Here is a 25,456-nt window from a genome sequence, read left to right on the forward strand (position 1 = left end):
ATTCACTACATGGTCTCATGGAAAAGAATCAATCTGATATTAGCAGTTCAATGTTTTAAACGATTTTTGGTGGAGGATCAAATCCACAATCCAAGAATTGTAGGGAATCATAAGAAAGGTTTAAACTTTCCTGACACTCTGGAAATTAAAAATAGCTTAGGGACATGAACAGTCCATGACACAGTAACATTCTGCAAGACATACAAACCTACCCCATAGAAATGCATAGCATAATCTGAAATTTCATGCCAGAGAAGAAAGTCTTACGTTGGCATATTTCTCATTCTATAGGCAGGAGAAATACATGATGAATTTAGCAGGAAAAAAAAAATACAGGTAAGGCAAAAATGATACTTACATTGTATGGTATTTTATTTTTTGCAAAATTCTTTCGCAGAGAAGGCATTTACATTTTTAAGTGACCGATTCGTGAATGTGATCACAGATTTCTATTTTTAATCTCTATATATTAATTTCTTAATCTCTATATTTATTAATATCTATATATTTCTTAATTAGGCTTTATTAATCTCATTAATCTCCATATATTCATTCATTCATTCACTCTCTCACCAATTTTAGATACTAAGTGTCTAGTAGCATACCTAGTATTAATATGGAGGGAGGGAGAGAAGTATAAGAATGTGTTATTGGGGAGAAAATCGGTATAATATATAATTCATTTGCCATTTCTTTCCCCAAATCTATTTCTTATACCATTTTGCTTTCCAGTAAAGAAGTTTACCTAAGCGTTGCTGATATATCTCATATAATTTTTCTATTACAGTAACTTTCACATATGTCATCCTTGTACCAAGATAACAGAGATGACAAGCTATAGCCAAAACTAAGAAGCTCTCAAAAAGATATGATTTGAATCTCATACAGTCTTGTCCAGGTATATAAGTGAAATATGCACCCTATTCATTGAGTACAGTTTGAAATGTAGAACAAGCATAGGATATTTACGAGAATTTCATAAATACATGAATGGCAGGGAAAGTGACTGGACTTAGAATTACCTGGGTGGGGATCTGTATAATCCACGGTGTATCCTTCAAGCTGCATTAATTCTTGTGGTTCAGATTTTTTCTCTCTATAACTGCACATAGCAAAGGTGTACTGGCTAACCTGCATGAGAAAAAGTTTGTGGATGGGTTGCATTAAATTTTGTTTTTTATCAGAAGACGCTTTGCCCAAATTAAAAAAACCCATATGATTTGCATATAAGTTATTAAACATTAGCATCTTTCAAAACCCAGCTCAGAGACTAAAGCAACTTTTGTTTGTCAGTTTACAGTTAGGACTTCCATGCAAATTAATGATCTGTTGGCTATGATTCAATTAGCTATTAACAGAAGTGCCACAAAAAAGCATTCATGTTAAAAATAAATTTGGGAATCACGGGGTTAAATAAAGATAAACAGGCTTCTTTTACTGCAGGTTTTCTTATGGTCTTTAATACGCTAACACATGTTACAAATCTCTATGAGTGAGATATGTTAGGAGCATTGTCAAACTTACATATTCATGGAACCACATTTTCAAGCACACTTATTTCAAGATTTTAACCAAAGTGAAAAAAAAAAAAGATCTCAATAAAAGTTGGGAATTTATTGGTCCACATAACCAAACCCACAAGAAGGTCCAGACAGAGTGGAGTAAGTTCTTGGCAGCCATTAAGTTAACACTGCCAAGATCTGCTCCACCTCTCCGTTACACTTCTCTTTTGGAACTGGCTTCATTTTCTTGTGCTGAAGTCTCATGGGGCTAGAATATAGTTGCCAACAGCTCTGCAGTCTCCTCCCTGATTGTCCCAGCTTGGGTCATAAGGCCATATTTGGACCGATCACTGTGGCCATAGGGCAAAAGTACCATTATTAGCCCCAGGTTGGGACAAGAGCTCACATCTGTGGCAAATAATGCTGAATGCTACAATAGGCAGGCTCTTAGAAGTTCCTCCAAAATACAGAGGGGGAGGTGCCATTCCCAGACGGAGAAAAGAATGTTTGGTGGATGAATAAATATCTAAATTGAAAAATATCCTACAACACAAGAGTCCATGGAAAACAGTTTGGTTAATGTGAAGTATATCCCTTTTCCACGTTTAAACATGAAATGAAACTAAGGAAACATAATACCTTTCAATAGACAAAGATTACTTAAAGAGAACTCAAAAAGGAGCTAATTATGAAAGAAAAAATGATTACATGCACTACGTTAAAATTAAAAAATTCTCATTAAAGGACACCATGAAGAAAATAAAAAGGCAAAGCCACAGACCAAGAGAAGACGTATGCAAAACATATAGTCAACAAAGAACTAATATCAATATGAAGTGATATCTAAGATCAAACACTTAGGTTAAACAGAGAAGAGGAAATTCTGCTTCAAGACTGCAGCATCAACTCCTAGTCTAGGCTGCTGGCCTCTCTGGAGAACCCTGACTGATACAAAAAGCCTTACTACTTGTTATGTATTCCGTTTGCTCCAGCAAAACTTCTAAGCACTTATCCCAGGGAAACAAATGGACAAACATTCAAAGATACACGTGTAGGGTATTCACTGCAAAATTACACATGAAAAAATTGAAAAACCAACAGTGGTTTGTTAAATACATTATGGCATGACCACACAGTTTAATGTAATATAGCCATTAAAAGAGATATGACAGATTTTTTTGTCTGGGCATGGAACTATTTCCAGGAAATATTATAACATAAAGAACAGGTTAAAAACAAAAATGAAGAAGTGTTCTTTTATGGGTAAACACTACACACACATATCCACAAACATACATATACATATATAAATTCTATATGAGGATATACTAAATTATTTATAGTGATTATTATTGGGTGGTGCAATTATAGGTTATTTTAAATTACTTTTTCAGTGTTTGAGTTTTTTTCAAAGAATATAAATTACTTTTTAATGAGAAAAAAAGAGTACAGTCATGCACTGCTTAACAATGGTTTGGTCAATGATGGACCGCATATACGACCGTGGTCACATAATAGTAACATACGGACTAGATGTGTGCTAGGCTATACCATCTAGGTTTGTGTCAGTACACACTATGATGTTTGCACCATGACGAAATCACCTAATGCATTTCTCAGAGTGATGCATGACTGAACAACTATTTCCATTTTGGAAAAAAACATAAAGCCTTGTTTGGGAACAGTGAAGCCAATAACTGAAGACACCTGTGGTTCTTGCTGCTCTTAAATTTCCCTTTTCTTTCCTCATCTTGTAGACTGTCAATGAATTTACTTTTTCACCTCCTATGCATAAGGCTGACAGATGAAACCCAGTGGCTCCCATATAAAGAAGGCTTCAGTTTCCTTGTGTAAAAAGGTATGATTGTGGGACTTTTTTTGGTGGGGGGAGGGAGTGAGTAGAATAACATTACATTTCTATTATTTATTCTAAAAAGAAGCTCATTCTCTTACTTATGGACAATAACTTAGCCGGAAGTACCACTATTCTTCCATAAAGTAATTTAACATAGTGTTATCTTAAAAATATTCTGAAATATTTCAAACATTAACAAAAGTACAATATACTAGCATGGATATATACCCACCATCCAGCTTTGTTGAATCATAACTTCTTATAGATAGACAGATATGCTTTAAGTTTTTTTTGGACAGATGCTTATAATATACCTACTCAGACGCATTTCCTTTTCTCTTCCCACAGAGGTAATCACCATGCTGAATTTTGTGTTTATTATTTTCATGCATGTTTTATAACTTTTATTACACATAAATTCTTTTAGGTTCCTAGACCCAATTCCAGCGTGTGTGTGTGTGTGTGTGTGTGGTGTTTCCACATCAACAAGCAATGCTCCAGACACCAGCTGGGTGTCCTACAATTTAATTCAATTTTGACACTAGCAACGAGGAGACAGGATTAGGTTCTACAGATTAAGGGTTCAGTCCTACAAGACTGCCCCCCCGCACTTCAGATGCCAGTAGCAAGTCCAGGCTGTTACTTGTGTTTCTGACCAACTGGCTGCAGATTGGAGGATCCCACAATCCCCTCCTCTTACTTCAGAGGCCAGCTGCAAGTCCAAGTTCTCACCTCTGCTTCTGACCAACTGGCTATAGGCCACAGGTTCCTGTGACCCCTCTCTCCTTGGGTTTGATTAATTTGCTAGAGTGGCTCACAGAACTCAAGAAACTCATTTACTCACTAGATCACTAGTTTATTATAAAAGGATATAACTCAAGAACAGCCAGATGGGCAAGGTATGGGGAAAGGGTGAGGAGCTTCTGGTCTCTCCCACCACACGACTCTCCTCAAATCTCCACATGTCCACCACCTTGGAAGCTCTTCGAATTCCCTTCTTTTTGGTTTCTATGGAGACTTCATTACATAAATGTGATTGATTAAATCATTGGCCATTGGTGATTTATTCAACATCCAGCCCCCTCCCCTCCCCAAAGGTCAGGGAGGTGGGACCGAAAGTTCCAAACCTTTAATCAGGTTGGTTCTCCTGGCAACCTGCCCCCATCCTTAGATGGGGTTTAAAAGTCACCTCAGACACTCGCCTTATAGTCATGAATTGCCTAATTATGGGGATACTTCTGAGAAATGTGTCCTTAGGCTACTTCGTCCTTGTGCAAACATCAAAGAGTGTACTTGCGCAAACCTAGATGGTATAGCCTACCTCACATCTAGGCTACATGGTATTAATCTTATGGGACCACGGTCATATACATGGCCCCATCGTTGACCAAAACATTATGTGGTGCATGACTGTACTTAGGAAATTCCAAAGGTTTTAGAAGCTCTGTGCCAGAATGGGGATGAAAATCAAGTATACATTTCTTATTATAAATCACAATATCACATAAGTAAATTAGCAAAATCATGTATTTTTTGCACATTTTAAAACCTTATATGAATCAATCATATACATTGCTCTGCAATTTCCCCCTGCAAAAGTTCAATGTGGTGTTTAAGTGTCTTGATACATAGTCTGTCACTTGAATTGTCACACTTACCCAATGTCCTAATGATGCTTTCAGTTTCTTCTACTTGTTGCCTTCATAAATAATGCCACAATGGCCCATTCTTGGTACATCACTTGCCCCCCATGTGAGAGAGCTACTAAAGGACTACACTAAGGAGTGGAATTGCTAGGTTGTAGGGCATATGTACCTTCATCTTAACTAGATATTGCCAAACTCCTTTCCAATTTATACATACACCAGTGGTATAAGACAGCTCCTAATACTATACATCTTTGCCAAACTTGGTATTTTGAGTCTATTTTTAACCCATTTTGGTGGGTGGAAATGGTATCTTGCTGTTATTTGAGTTTACAATTCCCATTACCAATAGCACTAAGCTTTTCCTGGTATTTTTATTAGCCACTTGGGGTTTCCTGATCATACAGTTTGCTCATTTTCTAATGTATTATTTAGTCATTCATACCCTTTTCCATAATCAATTTTGCCAGAGGTTTATCTACTTTTTTGAGTACTTGCAAAGAATATCTTTGCATTCTGTTAATCCTATTTTTTGTTTTCTATTTCTTAATTTCTGCTATCTTTACTATTTCTCCCTTCTTGTTGGGGGGTTAACTTTATTCTTTTATGAATTTTTAAATTCATCTACTTAGCTTATTCATTTTCAGTTGTTACTCATTATTAAAATACACATTTAAGTTTATTCTAAGTTCCCATTAGGTTCATTTCAAGTTATGTGTAGCATTTTCATTAGTGCTGTTCTAACTATTTTTCATTATTTCTTTTTTACACGAGCTATTAATAAGTGTGCTTTTAAATTTGAATTTGTGGTTATGTTTTCCTTATTGAGTTCTAAAGTAATTCCATTGTGATCAGAATGATTCAGAATTTTGGTATTTTTTGAGACCTGCTCTGTCGTCTACTGCATGACCAGCCTTTATTAATGTTCTCTGTTTCCTTAAAGAGAACACATCTTTTGCAATTATTGCTCAGCGATTATTTATGTCCATTGCATTTAATTTAACTAATTGTGAAGTCAAATATTCTACATCTTTCTAATACTTCTTCTCATGCATCAATTATTGAGAGGTATGTTAAACTTTCCCACCAAGGCCATCCATCTGTGAATTCTTCATACAATTCTCTCAAACGTTGCTTTATATTTTTTGAAGATACGTAATCTTACACATATATGTGTAGGATTGTTATATCTTTCTAGGACTAATCTAATGTTGCTGGTAAATTTTTCTGTTTGTATTTATGTAGCGGCCTTTTGTTCCCCCCATCCCTAATACTGTTTTTTGCCTTGCAGTCTATTTTGCTGGATGTTCACAGAGCTATACAACCTTTCTTTTGGTTAGTATGTGCCTGGGAATGTTTTCTCATCTCTTCATTCTCAATTATTCTGTTTTATTTTAAATTCCTATAAACAATACATAATTGGATTTTTTAAAGCCCTGAAAATCTAGTCTTTTAACAGGCAAGTGAAGATCATTTGTTATATTTAGTGATATATTTGGATTTATTTCTAGTATCTTATTTTGCTCTTGCTGTTTACAGTGCTTTTTCTCTTATTCTGTCTCTATTAAACATTAACAAAATCGGTTTTCCTCTGACAGGGCAGAAACTATACATTCTGTTTTTATTCTCGTAGTGATCTCTTAAATCGTTTTGTTTTTGTTTTTAACTTATCTCCTCCTGAATACAAGAAACTTTGAGGACTTTACTCCCATGACCAGCTCCCATCTTACCATCTTAGTTGGTTAGACAGTATTTCAGCACTTTGAAGACAGTACGTCAGAAGGCTTATATATCCATGTTGAAGTCTGATGGAAGTCCAATTGTGGTTCCCTTGTAGCTAACTTGCCTTTTTCTCTCTGGTTTCTCTTAAATGTTCTCTTTGTTAACTTTCAGTTTCATTGTGAAATTTCTAGGAGTTTTATGTTTATCCTGGTTATTTGTTTTATTTCCGATAACTCACGACTTTCATCAATTTTAGAATCTTGTTCATGATCTTTTCAAGCGTCGATTCTGTTCCACTTTTCCTCTTCTGTCTTTAAATTCTATCAGAAGTATCTTGGAACTGTAGATTCTGTCCTCCATATCTTTCAACCTTTTAAAATAGCTTGTCTCTTCATTTCTTCATGCTGAGAGTTGTGAGTAATTTCTTCAGATTATAATATTCTATCATTAATTACATCACTAATTTTCTCTTCAGATGTGTCTAATCTACTGTTTAACTTGTCCAACAAGCTTGTAATTTCAGTGACTGTTTTAAATTTTTAGTAGTTCTATATAGTCCCGCTGCAAATCTGCTTGTTCATTTTTCATAGTGTTATGCAGTTTTTTGTTTTGTTCTTATACTTTTGAACCTGCTTATAAATTTCATCGCCTTAAATACAATTATTTTATAGTTTGTATGTGTGCTAGTTCTATTACTGAAAATCAAGTAATTGGTTTATTGTTTTGTAATTTTGATTATGAGCTCATATTCAGCACAATTTTATCTGTGGATATCTTATAAAGCCTAGGTTAAGGGTTCTTCTCTCCAAAAAAATTTCTTCAAATGCCAGATGCTCCAGATATATCACCAATCCAGATGAACTTTTTAAAATGTTAATTTCTTACCTTAGGTATTTCCCTTATATTTGGATAAAATAAGTTAGAATTTAAATATTCTCTGAGTATAGGCTAATAGCTACAAATTCTCAGGGGTCTTTTTACTCCACACTCAGAGCCTAAGGCCAAACACAAATTACTAGGCTGAGGGCAGAGTGTTTCCTAGCCTACCATTTCCTGAGATCTAGCTCTTTTAAGTACTTTATGAGAAGATTTCTGATCCAAATTCCCACTCTGAGAATGCCTCACAGTATGTTTTCGTCTTCTGAGGGAATGATAAAATCCAAAGCCCCTAAATATGAACATCAACACCCCTCATCCCATACTCCAGCCCCCGTGCAGTTACAGCATCAACTGAACAGCTTCACTATTTGGTCCCCTGAGGTTTTCCTTTCTTCTTGTAGTTCAGCTATACATTTTAAAAGATGTGTATTATATTTTATCCAGCATTTCCAGGTGTTTGCCATAAAAGAATTCTCTTCATTATCTTTAGGACTAGCCAAGACCACCAATTAAATCCTTTTGTTAATCTTTCAATTCTAATTGTTTTAATGGAGTTTCTAAATAAAAGGTCTAGCTTTTATATGTATAAAACAGACTATACATATCCTTTTCACTACACTCCAGAAAAAAAAAAATCTATGATGGGGTTAGTATATACAATCAAACATATGCTCAAATTTGTCTTAAAATTATTAGACATCAGGGGACGATTACAAGTAATACTTTTGTGATCAATTAACAAAATAAAAAATACACTGAGCAAATTATTCATAGGTTTTCCATTTTATTCTTTCATTTGGAAGAGTTTTAAAAACCTGACTAAGAAAGTTTGCTGACACATCACCCATAAACAATCTGGAACCCGCCGGGAGACAGATGAAGGGCGCAGGAAGGCCTGCCTTCCTCGTGTGGCTTGCAAACATCTCCAGCAATTACTAGCTAGAATACATAGCTACCACTGTGTTTGGGACTCCAGACAGACTATCTGACAAGACGTCTTCACCTGAACTCCCAAGCAGGAAAATATCACCTTCACTTTTAAAAGCCCACTTTCTATCTATTTCCTAATTTGGTAAAACCCTACTCCTTCTCCAAGACCCATGCAAACTTGTCCCCTTTCCCTTTCTAAGTGCATTTCCTTGTGTGTTATCTCCTTGATTTTGAATCACTGGCTCCCACAGTGTCTGGCATAGAGTCTCTACCTTTTAATTTCTCCATGAAATTCAACTTATGTCAATTTGATAAACACTCTGTTCAGCCACATTTGAAAATCTACTATTTTTTAAAGTACAATCGCACACTTATTTTGCTAAAAAAACCAAACAAAATAAAGCACTAATAGTCTACCAGCCCAAATTACCCAACTTGTACTCTCAAATGAATCCTCCTCCACTTGCCATGCAAGTAATATTTGTTTTTTTTAAATGTCAAGCTCTCCACTTAAAATGTTCAGGAAACAATAAACACGAAGCCAAATTCATGACTTCATCCAACTAGCCTGTCTTGAGCCCCCGCTATGTGATGGGCACAGTTATAAGAGGCATGGAGGAACCAGGGCTTTCTCCTTTAGGATACACAGATAGCTACGATGTGCTCATAGCCATAAGAAAGCCAACAAAATGCTAAGAAAGTTCAGGAAGAACAAAATGAAACAATAAAACCAAAAAATAACCTTGGAAACAACTAATTAGGGAGTGATTACTCACATTAAAAAGAATTCTTACCTTCTCAAAAACATTTGATTCATTTAAGTAGTGAGATCTTTCTATATTTCTATTTAGAGAAAAAGGCAAAGCCAAAATACTGGAAGGTATTGCAAATTAAAAATGATCAAAAAATGGTGAGTTTTGGAATTGTAACGAAACGTAAGAAAATGTATAATTTCATCCCAAATCTTATTTATATATACACAAGATAATATTATATTATAGTATACGTAGAATTGGATTTCTCAACATTATAGGTTTACTTTCTGACAGCATTGTCTTAACTTGTCTTAACATTCTATAAGGTAATTATTTAATCATTAAATTTAACCACTGGAATAAAATATTGTTACATTTGATAAAATTATAGATTTTGAATATGTGGTGAGGATTTTAAGAGAATACATTTGAAAACCAGAGACTATGATATCTAGAGGATTCAAGTCCCATTAAACCACAAACAGTTAAACCCAGAGCTAAGTTTCACTGGAAAGAAAACATAAGATTATTCTCTGAAACACACTGTTATTGAGAGATGAGGTCAATGGTCTTATCTCCAGAGTGTAGGGATGAGGAAACTGCCCTTCCCAAGGTCACCCAGAAGGAAATGGTCATCTTGAGTCTAAAAAACAAGCCTCCTCAGTCCAGTTAGGTATTCCTTTAACATACCACATTATTTTATAATTCACATTCTAAAACTTAAAAACAACTGAATTCTCAATAAGCCAATTACCTTTAATTTCTGACGAAGTTGTTAAGATAGCTATGAGATATATAGATATCTATAAGACTCTATAATCAAAGATAACTAAAACTACTAAGAGGATGGGAGAGAAAGAAAAGTCCACAGAGTAGTAAATAACTTGGGGTATTATTGCTTTATTATGTATCTTCTCTCAGGTACATCTTTAGCAAATCACCATCATTGTTTTATAGTAATTGTTGATATCTTTAACCAATATAAAATTATAATCCTTTGATCTGTTTAATATTTCTCATAAATTTTACTTGCTCTGAATTTAACATTGTCATCCTACTTTCTCTTTGTGTTTTTGCCTTTTGTTTGTGGTATATCTCTTACAACAAACCATTTTTGGTGGTTACAACAAACCATTTGAGAAACTGAATGATACTACTGTGACAAAACTTCTGTTTCCATCTACTGATTTAGGTGAGCCAGGCTTCTCCATGTTTATATCTGTAAAATAATATGAACAAAAAAAGGCATTGATGTGAAACCCTTTGTCCCTCTAGAATATTTATAGATAAAGAGGGAAGGGAAGCCATATGCAGCTCCTTAAGATAGGCATTTCCAACAACATTTGACCGTTTAATACCTTTTCTTCAAAATTTGTCATATACTTACACGCTTTTACCAGTGGTAGGCTACTCATAATTGCCATTAGACTTCAATATAAAAGAAATTTTTCATATTTAAAGCCTTTTGTTTACAGGAGTTGTTTTCCTTTTCACTGTTTTATTTTTCTTCAGGTAACCTAGTTTGACTCGTTCAAACAGCAGGAAAAGGGGAAATAAATCTGGGTGTTTAGCATAAAAATAGCTATGACGAAGCTATTTTTAGAGAAAGGGGCTTTTTCTCTTTTCTATGTTATTCTTTGTCTATTTGATAGCTCTGTTGTCTGGTTATATTTATTCATTTGGTTTAAACAAGAGTAACTTATTGTCTCTTAAAATCAAGGTGTTGGGAGGGTTGGTTCTTCCGAGTCTGTGAGGGACAATCTGTTCCTTATTTCTCTCTTGTGGCATTTTTGGCATTCCTTGGCTAGTAAAAGCATCATCTCTGTCTATGGTCTACGCCTTCATCTTCACACGGCCTTCTCCATCTATACAGATCTGTTCCCAAATCCCTTCTTTTTAAATAAGGACACCAGTAATACTGGATTAGTAGCTCATCCTTCTCCAGTATGACATCATCTTCATTACAACACTATTTCCAAACAAAGTTACATTCTGAAGTACTGGGGGTTAGGAATTCAACTCAAGAACGTGGTGTTTTTTTTTTTTTTTTTTTTTGAGGAAGATCAGCCCTGAGCTAACATCTGCTGCCAATCTTCCTTGTTTTGCTGAGGAAAACTGGCCCTGAGCTAACATCCGTGCCCATCTTCCTCTACTTTATATGTGGGACGCCTACCACTGCATGGCTTGATGAGCGGTGCCATGTCCGCACTGGGGATCCGAACTGGCGAACCCCAGGCCGCCGAAGCAGAACGTGCGCACTTAACCTCTGCACCACTGGGCCGGCCCCTTGAGGGTGTTTTTTTTTTAAATTCCAACTTTGCAGACTTTTTTTAATTGCAGAGAACCATGATAGAGTGGTCAAGAAGATTTTGAAGCATAAGTAATAGGAAAATAATATTTATTTCCTAAAAATAAAATTGCTTAGGAAGAGCCATGGAAATAAGAATTCAAGGAGAAAAAGCTAATATACAATCCACAATGGTTACAGGTGGATATAAAATGACAACAGTATATAGATTCTATTGGGCATGTGTATGATTCATCTAATTCTTTTTTAGAAATTGCATCCACTGCAACTACTTAAATTTCTGATGAAAAGTCTACAATGATCTATATCTATATAACATTATTTTAGGGGACATTAGCAAAATAGTTTGAAGACTGATCTGAGTGCTCCTTCACATCTGGTCTCCTAGGAAGACATATCTGGTCCTTCCTTGCTATTTTTTAGAGATCCGGGAATGAGTCTTTCACTGTCTACTAGTCAGAATGGTAAATAACTCAATTTAGTCTCATGTGCATTTACAATTTTCATATCTTTCTCCGTGTCCTTATGGGTATTTTCCCCCTCCCTTATTGAACAAATATTTATTGAGCATCAACAGTGAATTTTTCTAGGCTTTGCGGATACAATAATGTTCCCAGCATCAGAAAAAAAAAAAAAATCAGAGAAATCAAACAATCTCAGACAGTGAAAATGGAGAAGACTAAATTACAAATAAAGAGCTACCCGAAACAATTTTGAGCAGTGAGTTGTTTCGAAGGAAAATAAAGCAGAGTAAAGAAAGTGACATTGAAGGGGGCCTGTTTTCCACAATGGAGCCAGAAAAGGGCTCTCTGAAGACAATCATATTAAGGTATTTCAATGGGAAGAGCAGGGGGATAAACTAAGTTTAACAAAGGAACTTGCCATTTCAAATGCAAGTCCCACTTTCATTTCCCCCTCAATTACTCATCCTTATTTTTTCCAACTTATCTTTGACAAGACCTTGGGCAAATCACTTTAACGCTTATATACCTGTTTGATTTTCGGTAAAACAGAGACAACAATAACGTACCTTACAGGGTTCTGAGAGAATTAGCGATAACCAAGGTGGAGTACCTAGCACAGTGCTTGTCTGTTAGGCAGTCGTGTCTCAATAAATCAAACCCAGTTGTCAGGGCACCATCATCCTTCTCTCACTATTCTTGTGTGTCTTCTAATAGTCATTTCATTTTGGTTAGCGATGCAGTTTGTTGCTGTAACACAGTGAAGCCACCTGACTGATGTGGGGATTGAACTGATTTTCGGGCCACACGCCTCCATGCCGTGAATGACATGAGACTGCTGACTTTCATGTCTTGGCCTTGTTTTCCAGCCTCACTTGTTTTTCTCCCTCCCTGTCTCTCTCTCTCCACTCTCATAGGCTGTTTCTTTCCATTAGTGATTATGTTGTTGAAAACACTTATTGAACGAATATGTAAATGAAGAGACTGAAGAAGAGAAGAAAAAGTGGAGATGCCCCTAAACGTAGTTTTAGATATTATCCCATCTATATCTAATGGACATTATCTTGAACATATATTTCCAACGTATTTAAAATTGTTCTCTTAAAAAATGATTAAGCTTTAAAGCTCTTTGCATAAATTATGTTCACATTGTCATGCATTAAAGAATCCAGACTTATGCTAAAGATTTGCTTACCATTTAAGATCTAGCCTTAAAAATTACCTGTCCAAAGGCTACCGGTTTTTTCACATGCAGTGTAAAATGCTTACATCAATGTTGCTTTTTAATTTATATAACTTGAAGTACGGGTCAAGTTGCTGTTTTATGCTTTATTTTTTTTCTTTTTTTTGAGGAAGATTAGCTCTGAGCTAACTACTGCCAGTCCTCCTGTTTTTGCTGAGGAAGCCTGGCCCTGAGCTAACATCGTGCCCATCTTCCTCTATTTTATATGTGGGACGCCTACCACCGCATGGTGTGCCAAGCGGTGCCATGTTCTCATCCGGGATCCGAACTGGCGAAGCCCGGGCCGCTGAGAAGCGGAACGTGTGAACTTAACCGCTGCGCCACTGGGCCGGCCCCTATGCTTTATTTTTGAGTACTGCATTTCTAGTTAACTTTAAACAATAATTATTTCTTAACATGATGGATATATAAAATTTTAAGTACCAATTTCAATATCTTTAAGAATACTAAAAAAATCCCCAAAAACCAAAATACCTCCAGCTTTGGAGGAATCATCTACTTTCTAAAGCCATGGTGATTTAAATGATAAAGTACTAAACACTTGTTTTATTTTATTTTGTACTTCTTTTAATATTTTGTTTAACATCTGAATAGTCACCCAACAGACCCAGACCTGTCATAGATAATTGGGCCTCGAGTTTTACCGAAGAGTACAGATGGGAGAGTAACAGAATACCAACGACTAACAGAGCTGTCATTGACAATCAGGAAATCTGACCCAGGGTACAACTGAAAAAGGTGCAGCTTGGCTTTTGAACACGTAGACTCCAGAAGCAACTAACCATGAATCCCATCCTTCTGACTCACTGGTTCCTAGTTGTATTTCCATAAAATGACTGCATTTTATGTTTCTTCTGATTCCCCCAATATCCCCATGAGCTCTCACTTGTACCCATCTCTTTGGCAAGGTCATGCTAGATCATCTTCCTGAGGCAAACCCTACAATAAATCTGTAGTGTAAATTCAAGTGAATCTTTCTGAATAGCGTTAACGCCTGTAGCTACTGGTTTGATAGCCAGCACCCAGATTAAAGATAATCTGGAGAAGCGGCACTCAAAGAACTGTCAGTATCAGTTGGCACTAATAGTTAAAATATGCTGCTGAAAGGTAAGCTACAGGGACCAGGGGGTCACCCTGCTCCCTGAGCTCCAGCTGGAGGCGTCTTGCAGCCTCCACTCTGCCCCGTCACCACATGCCAGGGAATTAGATAGACACAGGTGGTCTGACCTGTTCTGATCTAGTATTTGTTTTCACTTACAAGCTTACTTGTGTATTACTGAACAAAGCTTATATAATACATTATATTGCAACCGAAAATCCTTTCAGTCGAAAGACAGAGCAATGATAAACATTCAATATCCTTAACCCAATCCACTCTTAATAAAGAATGGATTTGTTGAGAATTGGGGGATATAAACAGACTTTAATCTGAGGACAGGATTAAATCAGGTTTTGGCATCACTACTTTTCACAGGACACCTTAAGTTGTTGAGGTCCCACGAGGTGTCTGCATCTGGTCTGGGAAACCTCCTATTTTGATTTCAATTGCCAACCTGTTCAACACCTGTCTGTGTCCACACGTGTAAGTGCTAACTATGAGTTTTTAGAGACCACAGCGTTCAAGTTTGTATGTTGTATTCCTACTGCAGAGATCATGTTAACAGCTGGCAGCTTAGCAACTGCCACTATCTAATTTCAGTAAAGATTAAGGCTTAAAAAATCCTTAGCAGGAAACGTTCTTGGCAGAGGCCAAAAGGTGCTGCTAGAGTTATTATTAAAAAAAAAAAAATCCCAGGTCTTAATTTAATCAAGGAAAATGAATATATCTTCAAGATCATGATAGATTTGAGGGGAATACATATTTATTGTCTTTAACAAATGGCATAAAAACGATTTAGCAATCAATGTATAAATTTGAAAGAGGAAAGGCAGTCTTTTTAAAACAATGCTCAGAGTGGTTTGCATATATTCATTTATTTAACAAATATTTAGTCAGTTTCTACTCACAGTAGATTATAAGAAAGACAAGGTCCTTATTTTCATAGAGCATATATTCTAGAAGGGGTAAAAAGATAATTAAAAAATATATAAATAAAAAAGATAATTTTGGGGGCTGGCCCCGTGGCCGAGTGGTTAAGTTCGCGCACTCCGCTGCAGGCGGCCCAGTGTTTCGTTAGTTCGAATCCTGGGCGCGGACATGGCACTGCTCATCGGACCACGCTGAGGCAGCGTCCCACATGCCACAACTAGAAGAACCCACAACGAAGAATACACAACTATGTACCGGGGGCTTTGGGGAGAAAAAGGAAAAAATAAAATCTTTAAAAAAAAAAAAAAAAAGATAATTTTGATTAGAGAGAAATACTCTGAAAAATATAAAACAGGGTAACATGATAGGGAGTTGAGGGGTACTTTAGATAGGGTAGAAAAGGCCATTTGAGGTGACATTTGACCTGCTATCTAAATGGGTAGGTAAAGGAGCCAGCCATGGGGAAAAGGAAAGCAGTAGAGTGTTCAGAATTTCTATAGTGGGTTTAGGGGTAGCCAAACAACAACTGGGGGGAAGAAAGGTAGGGGACTTAATTCAAAGGCATATTTGCATAGAAATCACACTTAACAATAAAACCATATTATATATTTAGTTGAGGTACCTTTGGAGGGGGGCTGGTGACTTGGAGGTGTTAAACTCCAATTCTTGGCACTACAATTAATCTGGGGGCAGAACATTACAAAGCAAGGTACTACTCAGTGACAGAGACTCATCAAAGAGGGAGCTGGGGCCAGAATATGAAGGATCTTCTCTGTCATGGTCAGGGGCTTTCTAAACATAATAGAAAGTCATGGAAAGACTTAAGCAGCAAATTGGCAAAATCTGAATTATGCTTCAAATAGATTATCCTGGCAATTGGAAGAATAGATTGTAAAGAGAATGGCGGAAAGTGGAAGCAGAAAGAACAGCTAGGATGCTGCTGTAGGAGTCCATGAGATGATGATAGTAGTTTCAAGTAGTACAGTAGCAGAGAAGATGGAGGGAACTGGATGTAAGTGGGACACTGTTCTGGCAGTAGATCAAACAGTATTTTCTGACTGATATGGGAGCAACAGAAAAAGAGGGATCAAAGATGACACCTAGGGTTAGGTTCAAGTAAGCTCAAATATAAGTCAATTTTATGTTCCATATAGAGATGGGAGAAGGAACCCAAATTATAGATATTTATTTAACAAACATTTACTGAGTCTTTACTCTGTGACAGGCATGCTATATAGGTATCTGTAAAGATTTACAGGCATATGAATACACACATACAAAGATATACACACAGCATTTTAAAATGGAATCCTATAAAACAATTTTCAAAAAAAATAGGCCCACTAAAATTTAATCCAAATTTCACAATATTGTATTATTCTCACTTACAGGTCTTTTGTTCTTTCATGTAGGTATGAGCTATAAGAGGAATCAGACATTTCCCTGGAATTTAAACATGAAAATAACAACAAATATTTTACGGGAACACAGGGTACAGTTAAAAGGGAGGAATTTTTGCATTGGCATCACTGCCTGATCCATAGGAGATTCTCCTCACCCAAATCCAGCCCTATTCTCACTCCACCTTCTCTGTCTCTTTTACAATATTAGCTCTTGAGCTACAGGTAAAGATCATTTTTAATATATTTTAGAACTATTTTGAAGAGTAAATGCATTAAGTTTGTTAATGTCCAAGGGTAAATGGTATAAAATAATACAGCCACTATCTTTTTTTTTTTTTGCTAATGGAAAACCCAATTATCACAAAGCAAGTTATCTTAAAAAGGAAACCTAAAATAAGAAAACATTTTTCTCTAACATTTTGTCCCAAGTAAGCCCCACAACCAAAAGAATTTCCAACTTTCTTTCGTATTGGAAATACGTGTTTTGACAGATAAAATAACACATGCAACTTGACACATAACGACCGTTTATTAACTACAACAAAATGACTTGAGTGAAAAAACCAGCCAAAGTTTTGGTGAATGTTCAAGTACTCATGAGTCATCTAAAGCTTTATAATCTTACTTCAAATTATAGGTATCCATGCTGTTTTGCCTAGTAATTTCATTTCTATAAGAATACTCCTATATACATATAAAGATTAAAATATAAGGATTGTATGTATATTGATTCTAGCATTGTTTACCAATTTAAAAAAAGGAACAACCTAAATGTCCAAAAAAGGGGGATTGTTACATAAATTAGGTTAATCTATACTAGGAATCCAATCATCCATTTAAAAAAATAAAGTGGAGGTTTTTTGTTTGACATGGCAACTTATCTCTAATATATTTTTAAAGGGGATCAAAACAATTCACAGAACAAAAATATATGGAATGATTCCATTTTGTGTGTGTGTGTGTGTAGACACAAACACTGATACGAGTTTAGAAGGCCACACTATTAGTAGCGGTTACCTGGCTACTTGCGGGAAGGAGAATGGAATAAGGTGGCAATGCTGGCAGGGGTGTTAAAGGGGCCTTTCATTTTCTACCAGAAATACTTCTGTATGGTTTGATTTTATCCTACATTGAGCATGTCCTGGGCTTGTAAATTTTAAATCAATTTAGAACATAAAGCTAGAGGCCACTATCCTATGACTTTCTTGAACTGGCAGCAGTATATGTGTTCACTTCACATTACTATAAGCAAACATCAGCTGATGTCCTAAGACTAAACCCAGACCAAATCATGTCACAAGGTTGTGGCACTCTCCAATATGTGACAGCAGCCTGCTGCAGTAGATCTCCATGTGTGCTGCATATTTCAGAAATCAATAGGCTGGGGCAGCCGCTTTGAGTTTAAAGCAGATTTTGATGGCATCGCACTAACAGAGTGCGTCTCGTATGTTTGCAGCATGTACGGATCACTCAGTGGCATGGCTGACTGTTTACATCCTGTGCCAGCTCAGCTGATATGTAATTAACATGATGTCTTGATAGCCTGCTGTTGTTTGCAGCAACTTCAAGTCATGATTCTGACACATCGACAACAAGCAGTGAACACTTTGATACAGGGCCAAAACAACATAGATGTCTACTTCGGTTTCCAGTGACGTCACGCAGTAAGTAGCCTTCATGAGCATGGGACTCTAGGCCATCACTCACTGGCCATTTCTTTAATGCAATAACACTGTTTTTTACCTCGTGAATTAATGATCCACGGTGATTATTCATATATCTGTCTTTAGATCAACTGTAGCTGTTGACATCAATTTAACCATAGCATTATGACAGAGGAAATACTAGCTTAGTCTCTCGAGTCTGACAGGCTAAATTTGACTGCTTGACTCTACCACACCCTAACTGTGTCATTCTGGGTAAATTATATAACTCCTCTGTACATTAATTTTATCTGCACAATATAATAAGGATAATTATACGTACCCTCAAATATACCTTATTCGAGGAGTAAAGAAGATAACATGTTAAAAGTGCTTTACATAAAAGCCTCCCACAATTGCTTAATAAGCATTAGATTAAATAGAGCAATAACTGTATTATTAGGATAGTGCTTCTGGGATTTTTGGATTTATCATAGAATATGCAATACCTGGGGCATACTACAAATACAAATATTTCAATAGGCATTAGCAGAATATGAAATTATGAAAGAATTCAGTTTGGTTAAAGCATAAAAACAAATAGAGAATTTTAAAGCTATTAAGTGATTTTACTGTAATGAACTAAAATATTAGTGACATAAGCACTTTACACCAATGATATACTTCAAATCTAATACTAACATACTGAATAAGCATAAGAAAAATGAATAAGAAACATACACTAGTTTAATGTTGGTAAGATTTCAAAAATATTTTTCAAAATCACTGTTCTTTCAATTTGGCTTTAATCAAAATTTACCTTCATTAAAAAAAATGGAAGCTCTTAAAAAACATAAAAATCTATTTAATACTATAATTACATTGGCTTTAGAATCTAAATGGGGACCAAAACTATTCTTACTTAGAAGCTAAATAAACACCCCAACATTAATAAATCATTTATTTTCCCACTTTAACTCTGATTTAAATGTTTACATGAGTCCTTGAAAAGTCTTTTCACCTCTGTGGCTCCCTGAGAGGTCACTTTGAACAATGACTTTGCAGCTGGCCAAAGCTGACTCTCCATCAGTTTTTATGAGTACAAATTCTTGGGCCGATAGCTAGATCTCCAGCTATATCACTCATATAATACACACACAAGTGGTGATGAGATTCACATTATCACTAGAGCACCATTCTGCCGATGGCAGCAGCAGACACAGCAGGGGTACGCGGTCCTCCCTAGAAAAATGACTCCTTCACCTTTCAATAAAGCAGCCTGCAGGTATGGACCTACAAGCTGTGTGCAGACAGAACAAGAGCTGTCTTTAAAAATACTAATAAAAACTACCCAGTTTCTCCCAATGGGTCATTCTCATTGAATCTCTATACATATCTATCTTGATTTTGAAGTGTGTGAATTCAATTTGTCCTCCCATTACATTTGGAATTGAAAGGAAGATTCAATTGTATTTAAAATTTCAAAAAGTTCTCAGAGTACTGGCATGTATATTCCAGTATATTTGGGCATAGGATTCTCTGTGAGTACTTGTATGTATATATATATTTGTGTCAAGATAGAATGTTTAAATATGACTTCAAGTTTTAAGATGATGGGGCTGGCCCCGTGGCCGAGCGGTTGGGTTCGCGCGCTCCGCTGCAGGCGGCCCAGTGTTTCCTTGGTTCGAATCCTGGGCGTGGACATGGCACTGCTCATCAGACCACGCTGAGGCAGCGTCCCACATGCCACAACTGGAAGAACCCACAACGAAGAATACACAACTATGTACCGGGGGGCTTTGGGGAGAAAAAGGAAAAAATAAATATTTAAAAAAAAAAAAAAGTTTTAAGATGATATCTTTGGTAGAGTAAATCCAAATTCATTACAGTTTGGTGGTATTATTCCTAAATTTCAATTATGGAGTATACAGGTTTACTTACTTGGCTTTAAACTGGATTTTGCCTTCTAAAATGTTAAATATATATTTTTGTTATTGGGAGAACTTTCCAGCTCCCCCAAAACATGGTTAATATTCTTCAAAGACATACCAACTAATGATATTAAAATATTCAAATTCCTTACTTCTAAACTCTCTTATGGAGTGATAATCAAAGTATACATATTTGTCCTGTAACTTTTTGTTTTACTGAGGAAGATTTGCCCTAAGCTAACATCTATGCCAATCTTCCTCTATTTTTTAGTATGTGGGTCGTCGGCATAACACAGCCACTAACAGAGGAGTGTAGGTCCACGCCTGGGAACTGCACTAGGCTGCCGAAGTGGATCACATTGAACTTAACCACTAGGCCACTGGGGCTGACCTGTGTCCTGTAACTTTTGATTCTCATGATCACATACTAGAAAATAACATAAGACGTAAAAGATTACCTTGAACCTTACCTGGCCAAAAGCATGAGGTGATCATTTGACCTTTTAAGACTGATCTAATAAAGCCTAATTTTCATATCAAACAATCAGTACATTAGAAACTCTTTTAGCCTACTGTCACTTAGCCAGATCTCCAGACTAACAAACACCCTCTGATTCATTCTTCTTTTTTTTAAAGATTTATTTTTCCTTTTTCTCCCCAAAGCCCCCAGTACATAGTTGTATATATTTTAGTTGTGGGTCCTGCTAGTTGTGGTATGTGGGACGCTGCCTCAGCATGGCCTGATGAGCTGTACCATGTCTGCGCCCAGGATTCGAACCTGTGGAACTTTGGGCCACCAAAGCAGACCACTCGAACTTAACCACTAGGTCATGGGGGCAGCCCGTGACTCATTCTTTAAAACATAATGAATATGATCCAGGAATTGTGCCCCTTGGTGTTTACCCAAAGGAGTAGACAACTTATGTCCACACAGAAATGTAAACACAGATGTCTATAGCAGTTTTATTCACAATTGTCAAAATTCGGAAGCAACTAAGCTGTCTTTCAATAGGTGAATGGATAAATAAACTTTGGTTTATCCAGACAATGGAATATTATTCAGCACTAAAAAGAAATGAGCTATCAAGCTATGAAAAAACATAGAAGAACCTTAAATGCATATTACTAAGTGAAAGAAGCCAATCTGAGAAGGCCACATACTGTATGATTCCAACGATACGACATCTCGGAAAAGACAAAACTATGAAGACAACAAGATCAGTGGTTGCCAAGAGGTAGAGGAGAGATGAATAGGGAGAGTACAGGGATATTTAGGGCAGTGAAAATACTCTGTGTGATATTACACTGATGGATATGTCATTATACATTTGTCCCAATGTATATACCATACAAAACCAAGAGTGAACTGTAGTGTAAACTATGGAGTTAAGATGATTGTGATGTATCAATGTCAGTTCATCCTTAGTAACAAACGTACCAAGTGATGTCGACAAAAGGGGAGGCTATGCATGTGTGGGGGCAGGGGATATATGAGAAATCTCTACACGTTTCTCTCAATTATGTTGTGCACCTACAACTGCTGATGACTAATACATAAAACTCCATGCTTATTAAGAATTAGCTGGGTTTGTTTATTGGCATAACAACAGTTTATGCTTTAGAAACAGCTGAATGCTTTAGAAAGACTCAATAAAGACAAGTCACTAACACAAACATGTCAAATTAGATGTGAGTGAGACATCCATAGATAGAAATAAAATGACCAGAAAGATCTGCAATCAAACTGCTTAGCAAATGCATGGAAGTTCTTGTGCCAACGTAAAGAAATTAAACCTGGGAACCTAAGAAGATCCCTTACAGGTGTGGTATTTGGAGGACGAATCACCCAGAACTCCAAACAGGGGGCTCTTACTGAAAGCAACGCTTGGGCCTTATATCCAAAGAGTGTGCGTGTGTGTATCTTTCATTAAATTATTTGACCAAATATTGGTTCTAATCATATAAGAAAAGGTTATATTTTAGCCAGGAAAAAAATGGACTGGCTTTCTGCCGTGTAGATAAAACTACTTTTGACTAAATTTTTATACTTTTCATGCCATTACCACACCATTATGGTACATCAGTAATTTTATCCAGCAACGGATCTACAACGGATTAAGCTCATTTAATGTGTGGGTAGGAATTAATTTTTACAGACTGTTTTGTGTCAAGAATTCCAAAAGTGATTCTCTTTTCATATATATCCATCGGGGACAAAATAGCTTGGATTCATCACAGAATGAAACTCTTAGAAAGCTTCTCTTTAATGTAAATTTAACTTAATCAGTATATTCTATAAGCAAAGGTTATCCATGATTCAAAAAAACCCAAAAATAAGTCAGCCAAACTTTATATTCCAATAATCTATCTACGGTCAGAATCCTATCACAAATAAATCTAACAATCAAGGTGATTTAAAGACATATTTATGTGAAGTGACTTGCTCTCTCATGAACGTAGGATTTTCCAGAGCTTAAATTTCATCTGATATTGCAACAAATTGAAGGCAGAAGCTGATACGAAAATACACCTGCATTCTATTAAGCCAGACATTAAAGAGATGTGCAAAAGCATAAAATAATGCCACTTATTTCACTAAATTGTTTGGTTTGGAAAATAGTTATCTTACGTAAAAGTGTTATTTGTGTTAGCAGGTAATGGATTAAATACTTTTATTTTAAAATGAATTAAATATTTCTTTTTACTTTCTCAGTTTTGATTTCTAACACAGAAAATATTGATAGATATAACCCACATAAATAAAAGTATGAGAAACACATCTTAGAGCAATTACACAACAGGGAAAAAGTTTACTAACCTGAACAAGAACAAAGTAACGTTTTTTCCATCTTTTCCAAACCTTCTGTCCAAGGGCATACAGATATCTGGCAAGAAAAACAAGCAAAAGAATACTCTATATGAATAATGTTGTGGTTCTGCGTAATCATTTTTCTTCCCTAAGTATTTATTCTTGAGACCAGCCTGCTAAAGGCAAAGTTTAGTTCATCTGGAATCTGAGACAACACGCAGCTTCTGTATTACAAAATGACGCAGCTTATTCTAGGTTCTTGAAAGGGAATTGATTTACGTGGCTTATCAATTTGTCAGTTCTTACCACAAATTGAGCGAAGTTGGAGTCAGAAAGGATAATCAAAGAACCAGTAGGAACTGTATTCTTACACACACTTCTTAGGAGAGACAAAGGCTATGAATTGAGGATACGGTACTAAATGTTTCAGCTCTCAGATGACTGGGGCTGAGGAGTGTGGCCTGAGAAGGAGCGGCGTAGAGTCACGAACCCAGGGTGAAGGGTCACTGTCCAGCTGAGTGACCTCGAGATGTGTCTGCACCCATCTCAGTTCGATTTCCTCAACTATCAAATGAAAGGATTGGATTTGCTGATTTCTAAGGTCCCTGTCAGCTCATAATCTGCGCATTTATCTGACTTGTAGAAGCATCTTGCTGCAAATTTTCCTAACTATGAAATACAGATACTAATGCAGACAACATTGTGTAATTTAACATAGTTTCAACCAAAGCTTTTGTTTAACTTCGCACTGCTATTAGTAACCTAAATTGAAATGATTAGTCCATCATTTGAGATGAGAACTTTTGTTCTTACTGAATATACAGATATAAGCTTAAGTATCAATGAGGAAAAAGAAGAAATTAAAAACTAATGAAGTGTAAGCTTGCCATGGAGAGCTATTTTAAAATTATACCATGAAGCTACACACACACCTCCCACAAAAGTGGAAAACACTGTTAGAAGTTTAAAATATGACAAACAGTGGCCAAAATTTTAAATTAAAGTAAGATTTTTCAATATTTTATCACAATCCCTTTTTCTGAAGTGAAGGTTTAACATTATAGACACTATTCAAACTAACTTAATTACTATACAATTCTGAGTAATAATGAAGCACTATAGCTAACAGTCTATTTAGGGGCTTAAAGTCTCTAGACTTTCACAATCTTTCTGGGTTTTTTTGTGAGGAAGATTGGCCCTGAGTTAACATGTTTCCAATCTTCCTCGTTTTGTTTGAGGAATATTGTCACTGAGGTAACATCTGTGCCAGTTTTCCTCTATTTTTGGTGGCATGCTGCCACAGCATGGCTTGACGAGCAGTGCTAGGTCTGCGCCCAGGATCAGAACCTGGGAGCCCCGAGCAGCCAAAGTGGAGTGTGTGAACTTAACCACTGCGCCACCTGGCCGGCCCCAGGGACTTCCACAATTTTTAAAACTAAAATCTTCACTTGACCTTTTAGTTTCTGTCTTATTAAAATAACTCTCTTTTGCAAAGCAAAACAAACAAACTTTATGGCCCCTTTAAAAAAAAGAAATATGGACTATTGACTGAAGTGTGGTGAAATGAATAGGCAATCTTATGGAGTGTAATATAAGACCACCTTTCTGTAGGATAATGTGGCAATATGTAGAAACGGTCCTACCTTTTCATCCTGGAATTTATTAGGAAAATAATTAGACGTGCACATAAAGATGTATACTACATGAATACATAGAACCGTGTTATTTATGTTACTGAAACCTAACAACTTAAATGTCCAACAACAGGTGAATTGTTTACTAAAAGCTGGCATATTCATAGAAAAAAATACTATGCTCCCACTAAAATTATATTTTTGATAAAATTAATAACAAAGAATATCTCAATATAAAGTTATGTGAAAAGAGCAAATGCAGAACTACATACATACTTAGTGATTTGGAATTTGTATAAAATATATATATATGACATAAATACTCCAAAATATTAGTAATAGTACCTTCGAGTGGAAGATTTAAGTTTCTACTTAAAACTGTTTTTATGGAAGGTTTAAATTTCCTTCTCTATTTCTAAATTTTCCAAATAAAAAAAGAAACAAATGTAGAATTACTATAAGTCAAAATAAAAACTAGGCTCTTGCATTGGAAAACATCACCTACACTGTCCAAATCAATTATATATTTTCTTTCAGACACATCGGCCAGCTGAAGTGTTTGGTGAACTTCCATTCTGCTCTCATGAAATCCTTGATACCATATTGTCTGCACTTGTGGGGTAACTCGAATTCATCTAGCGACTGACAGAGACATCAACCACTACTGTTCTCACCTGTTCAGTGTCTCCTCCAGAGGTCCCTTAAA

General features: G+C 36.1%; 1 protein-coding gene across 10 annotated transcripts in view; it reads right to left on the reverse strand.

Annotated features, from left to right (window-relative positions):
* Positions 1 to 25,456, reverse strand: part of CADPS2 (calcium dependent secretion activator 2) — a 496,507-nt gene that overhangs the window by 155,694 nt on the left and 315,357 nt on the right. For all 10 annotated transcript variants that reach the window (XM_044759580.2, XM_044759476.2, XM_070512671.1 and 7 more), the window contains exons 9-10: positions 23,126 to 23,192; positions 1,023 to 1,131 (exon numbers count right to left, since the gene is read on the reverse strand). In XM_044759580.2, coding sequence (XP_044615515.1) covers positions 1,023 to 1,131; positions 23,126 to 23,192 — 176 coding nt within the window. The remainder of the gene's footprint in view (positions 1 to 1,022; positions 1,132 to 23,125; positions 23,193 to 25,456) is intronic.

Source organism: Equus asinus, chromosome 1 (genome assembly GCF_041296235.1).
Source record: "Equus asinus isolate D_3611 breed Donkey chromosome 1, EquAss-T2T_v2, whole genome shotgun sequence".
NCBI lineage: Eukaryota > Metazoa > Chordata > Mammalia > Perissodactyla > Equidae > Equus > Equus asinus.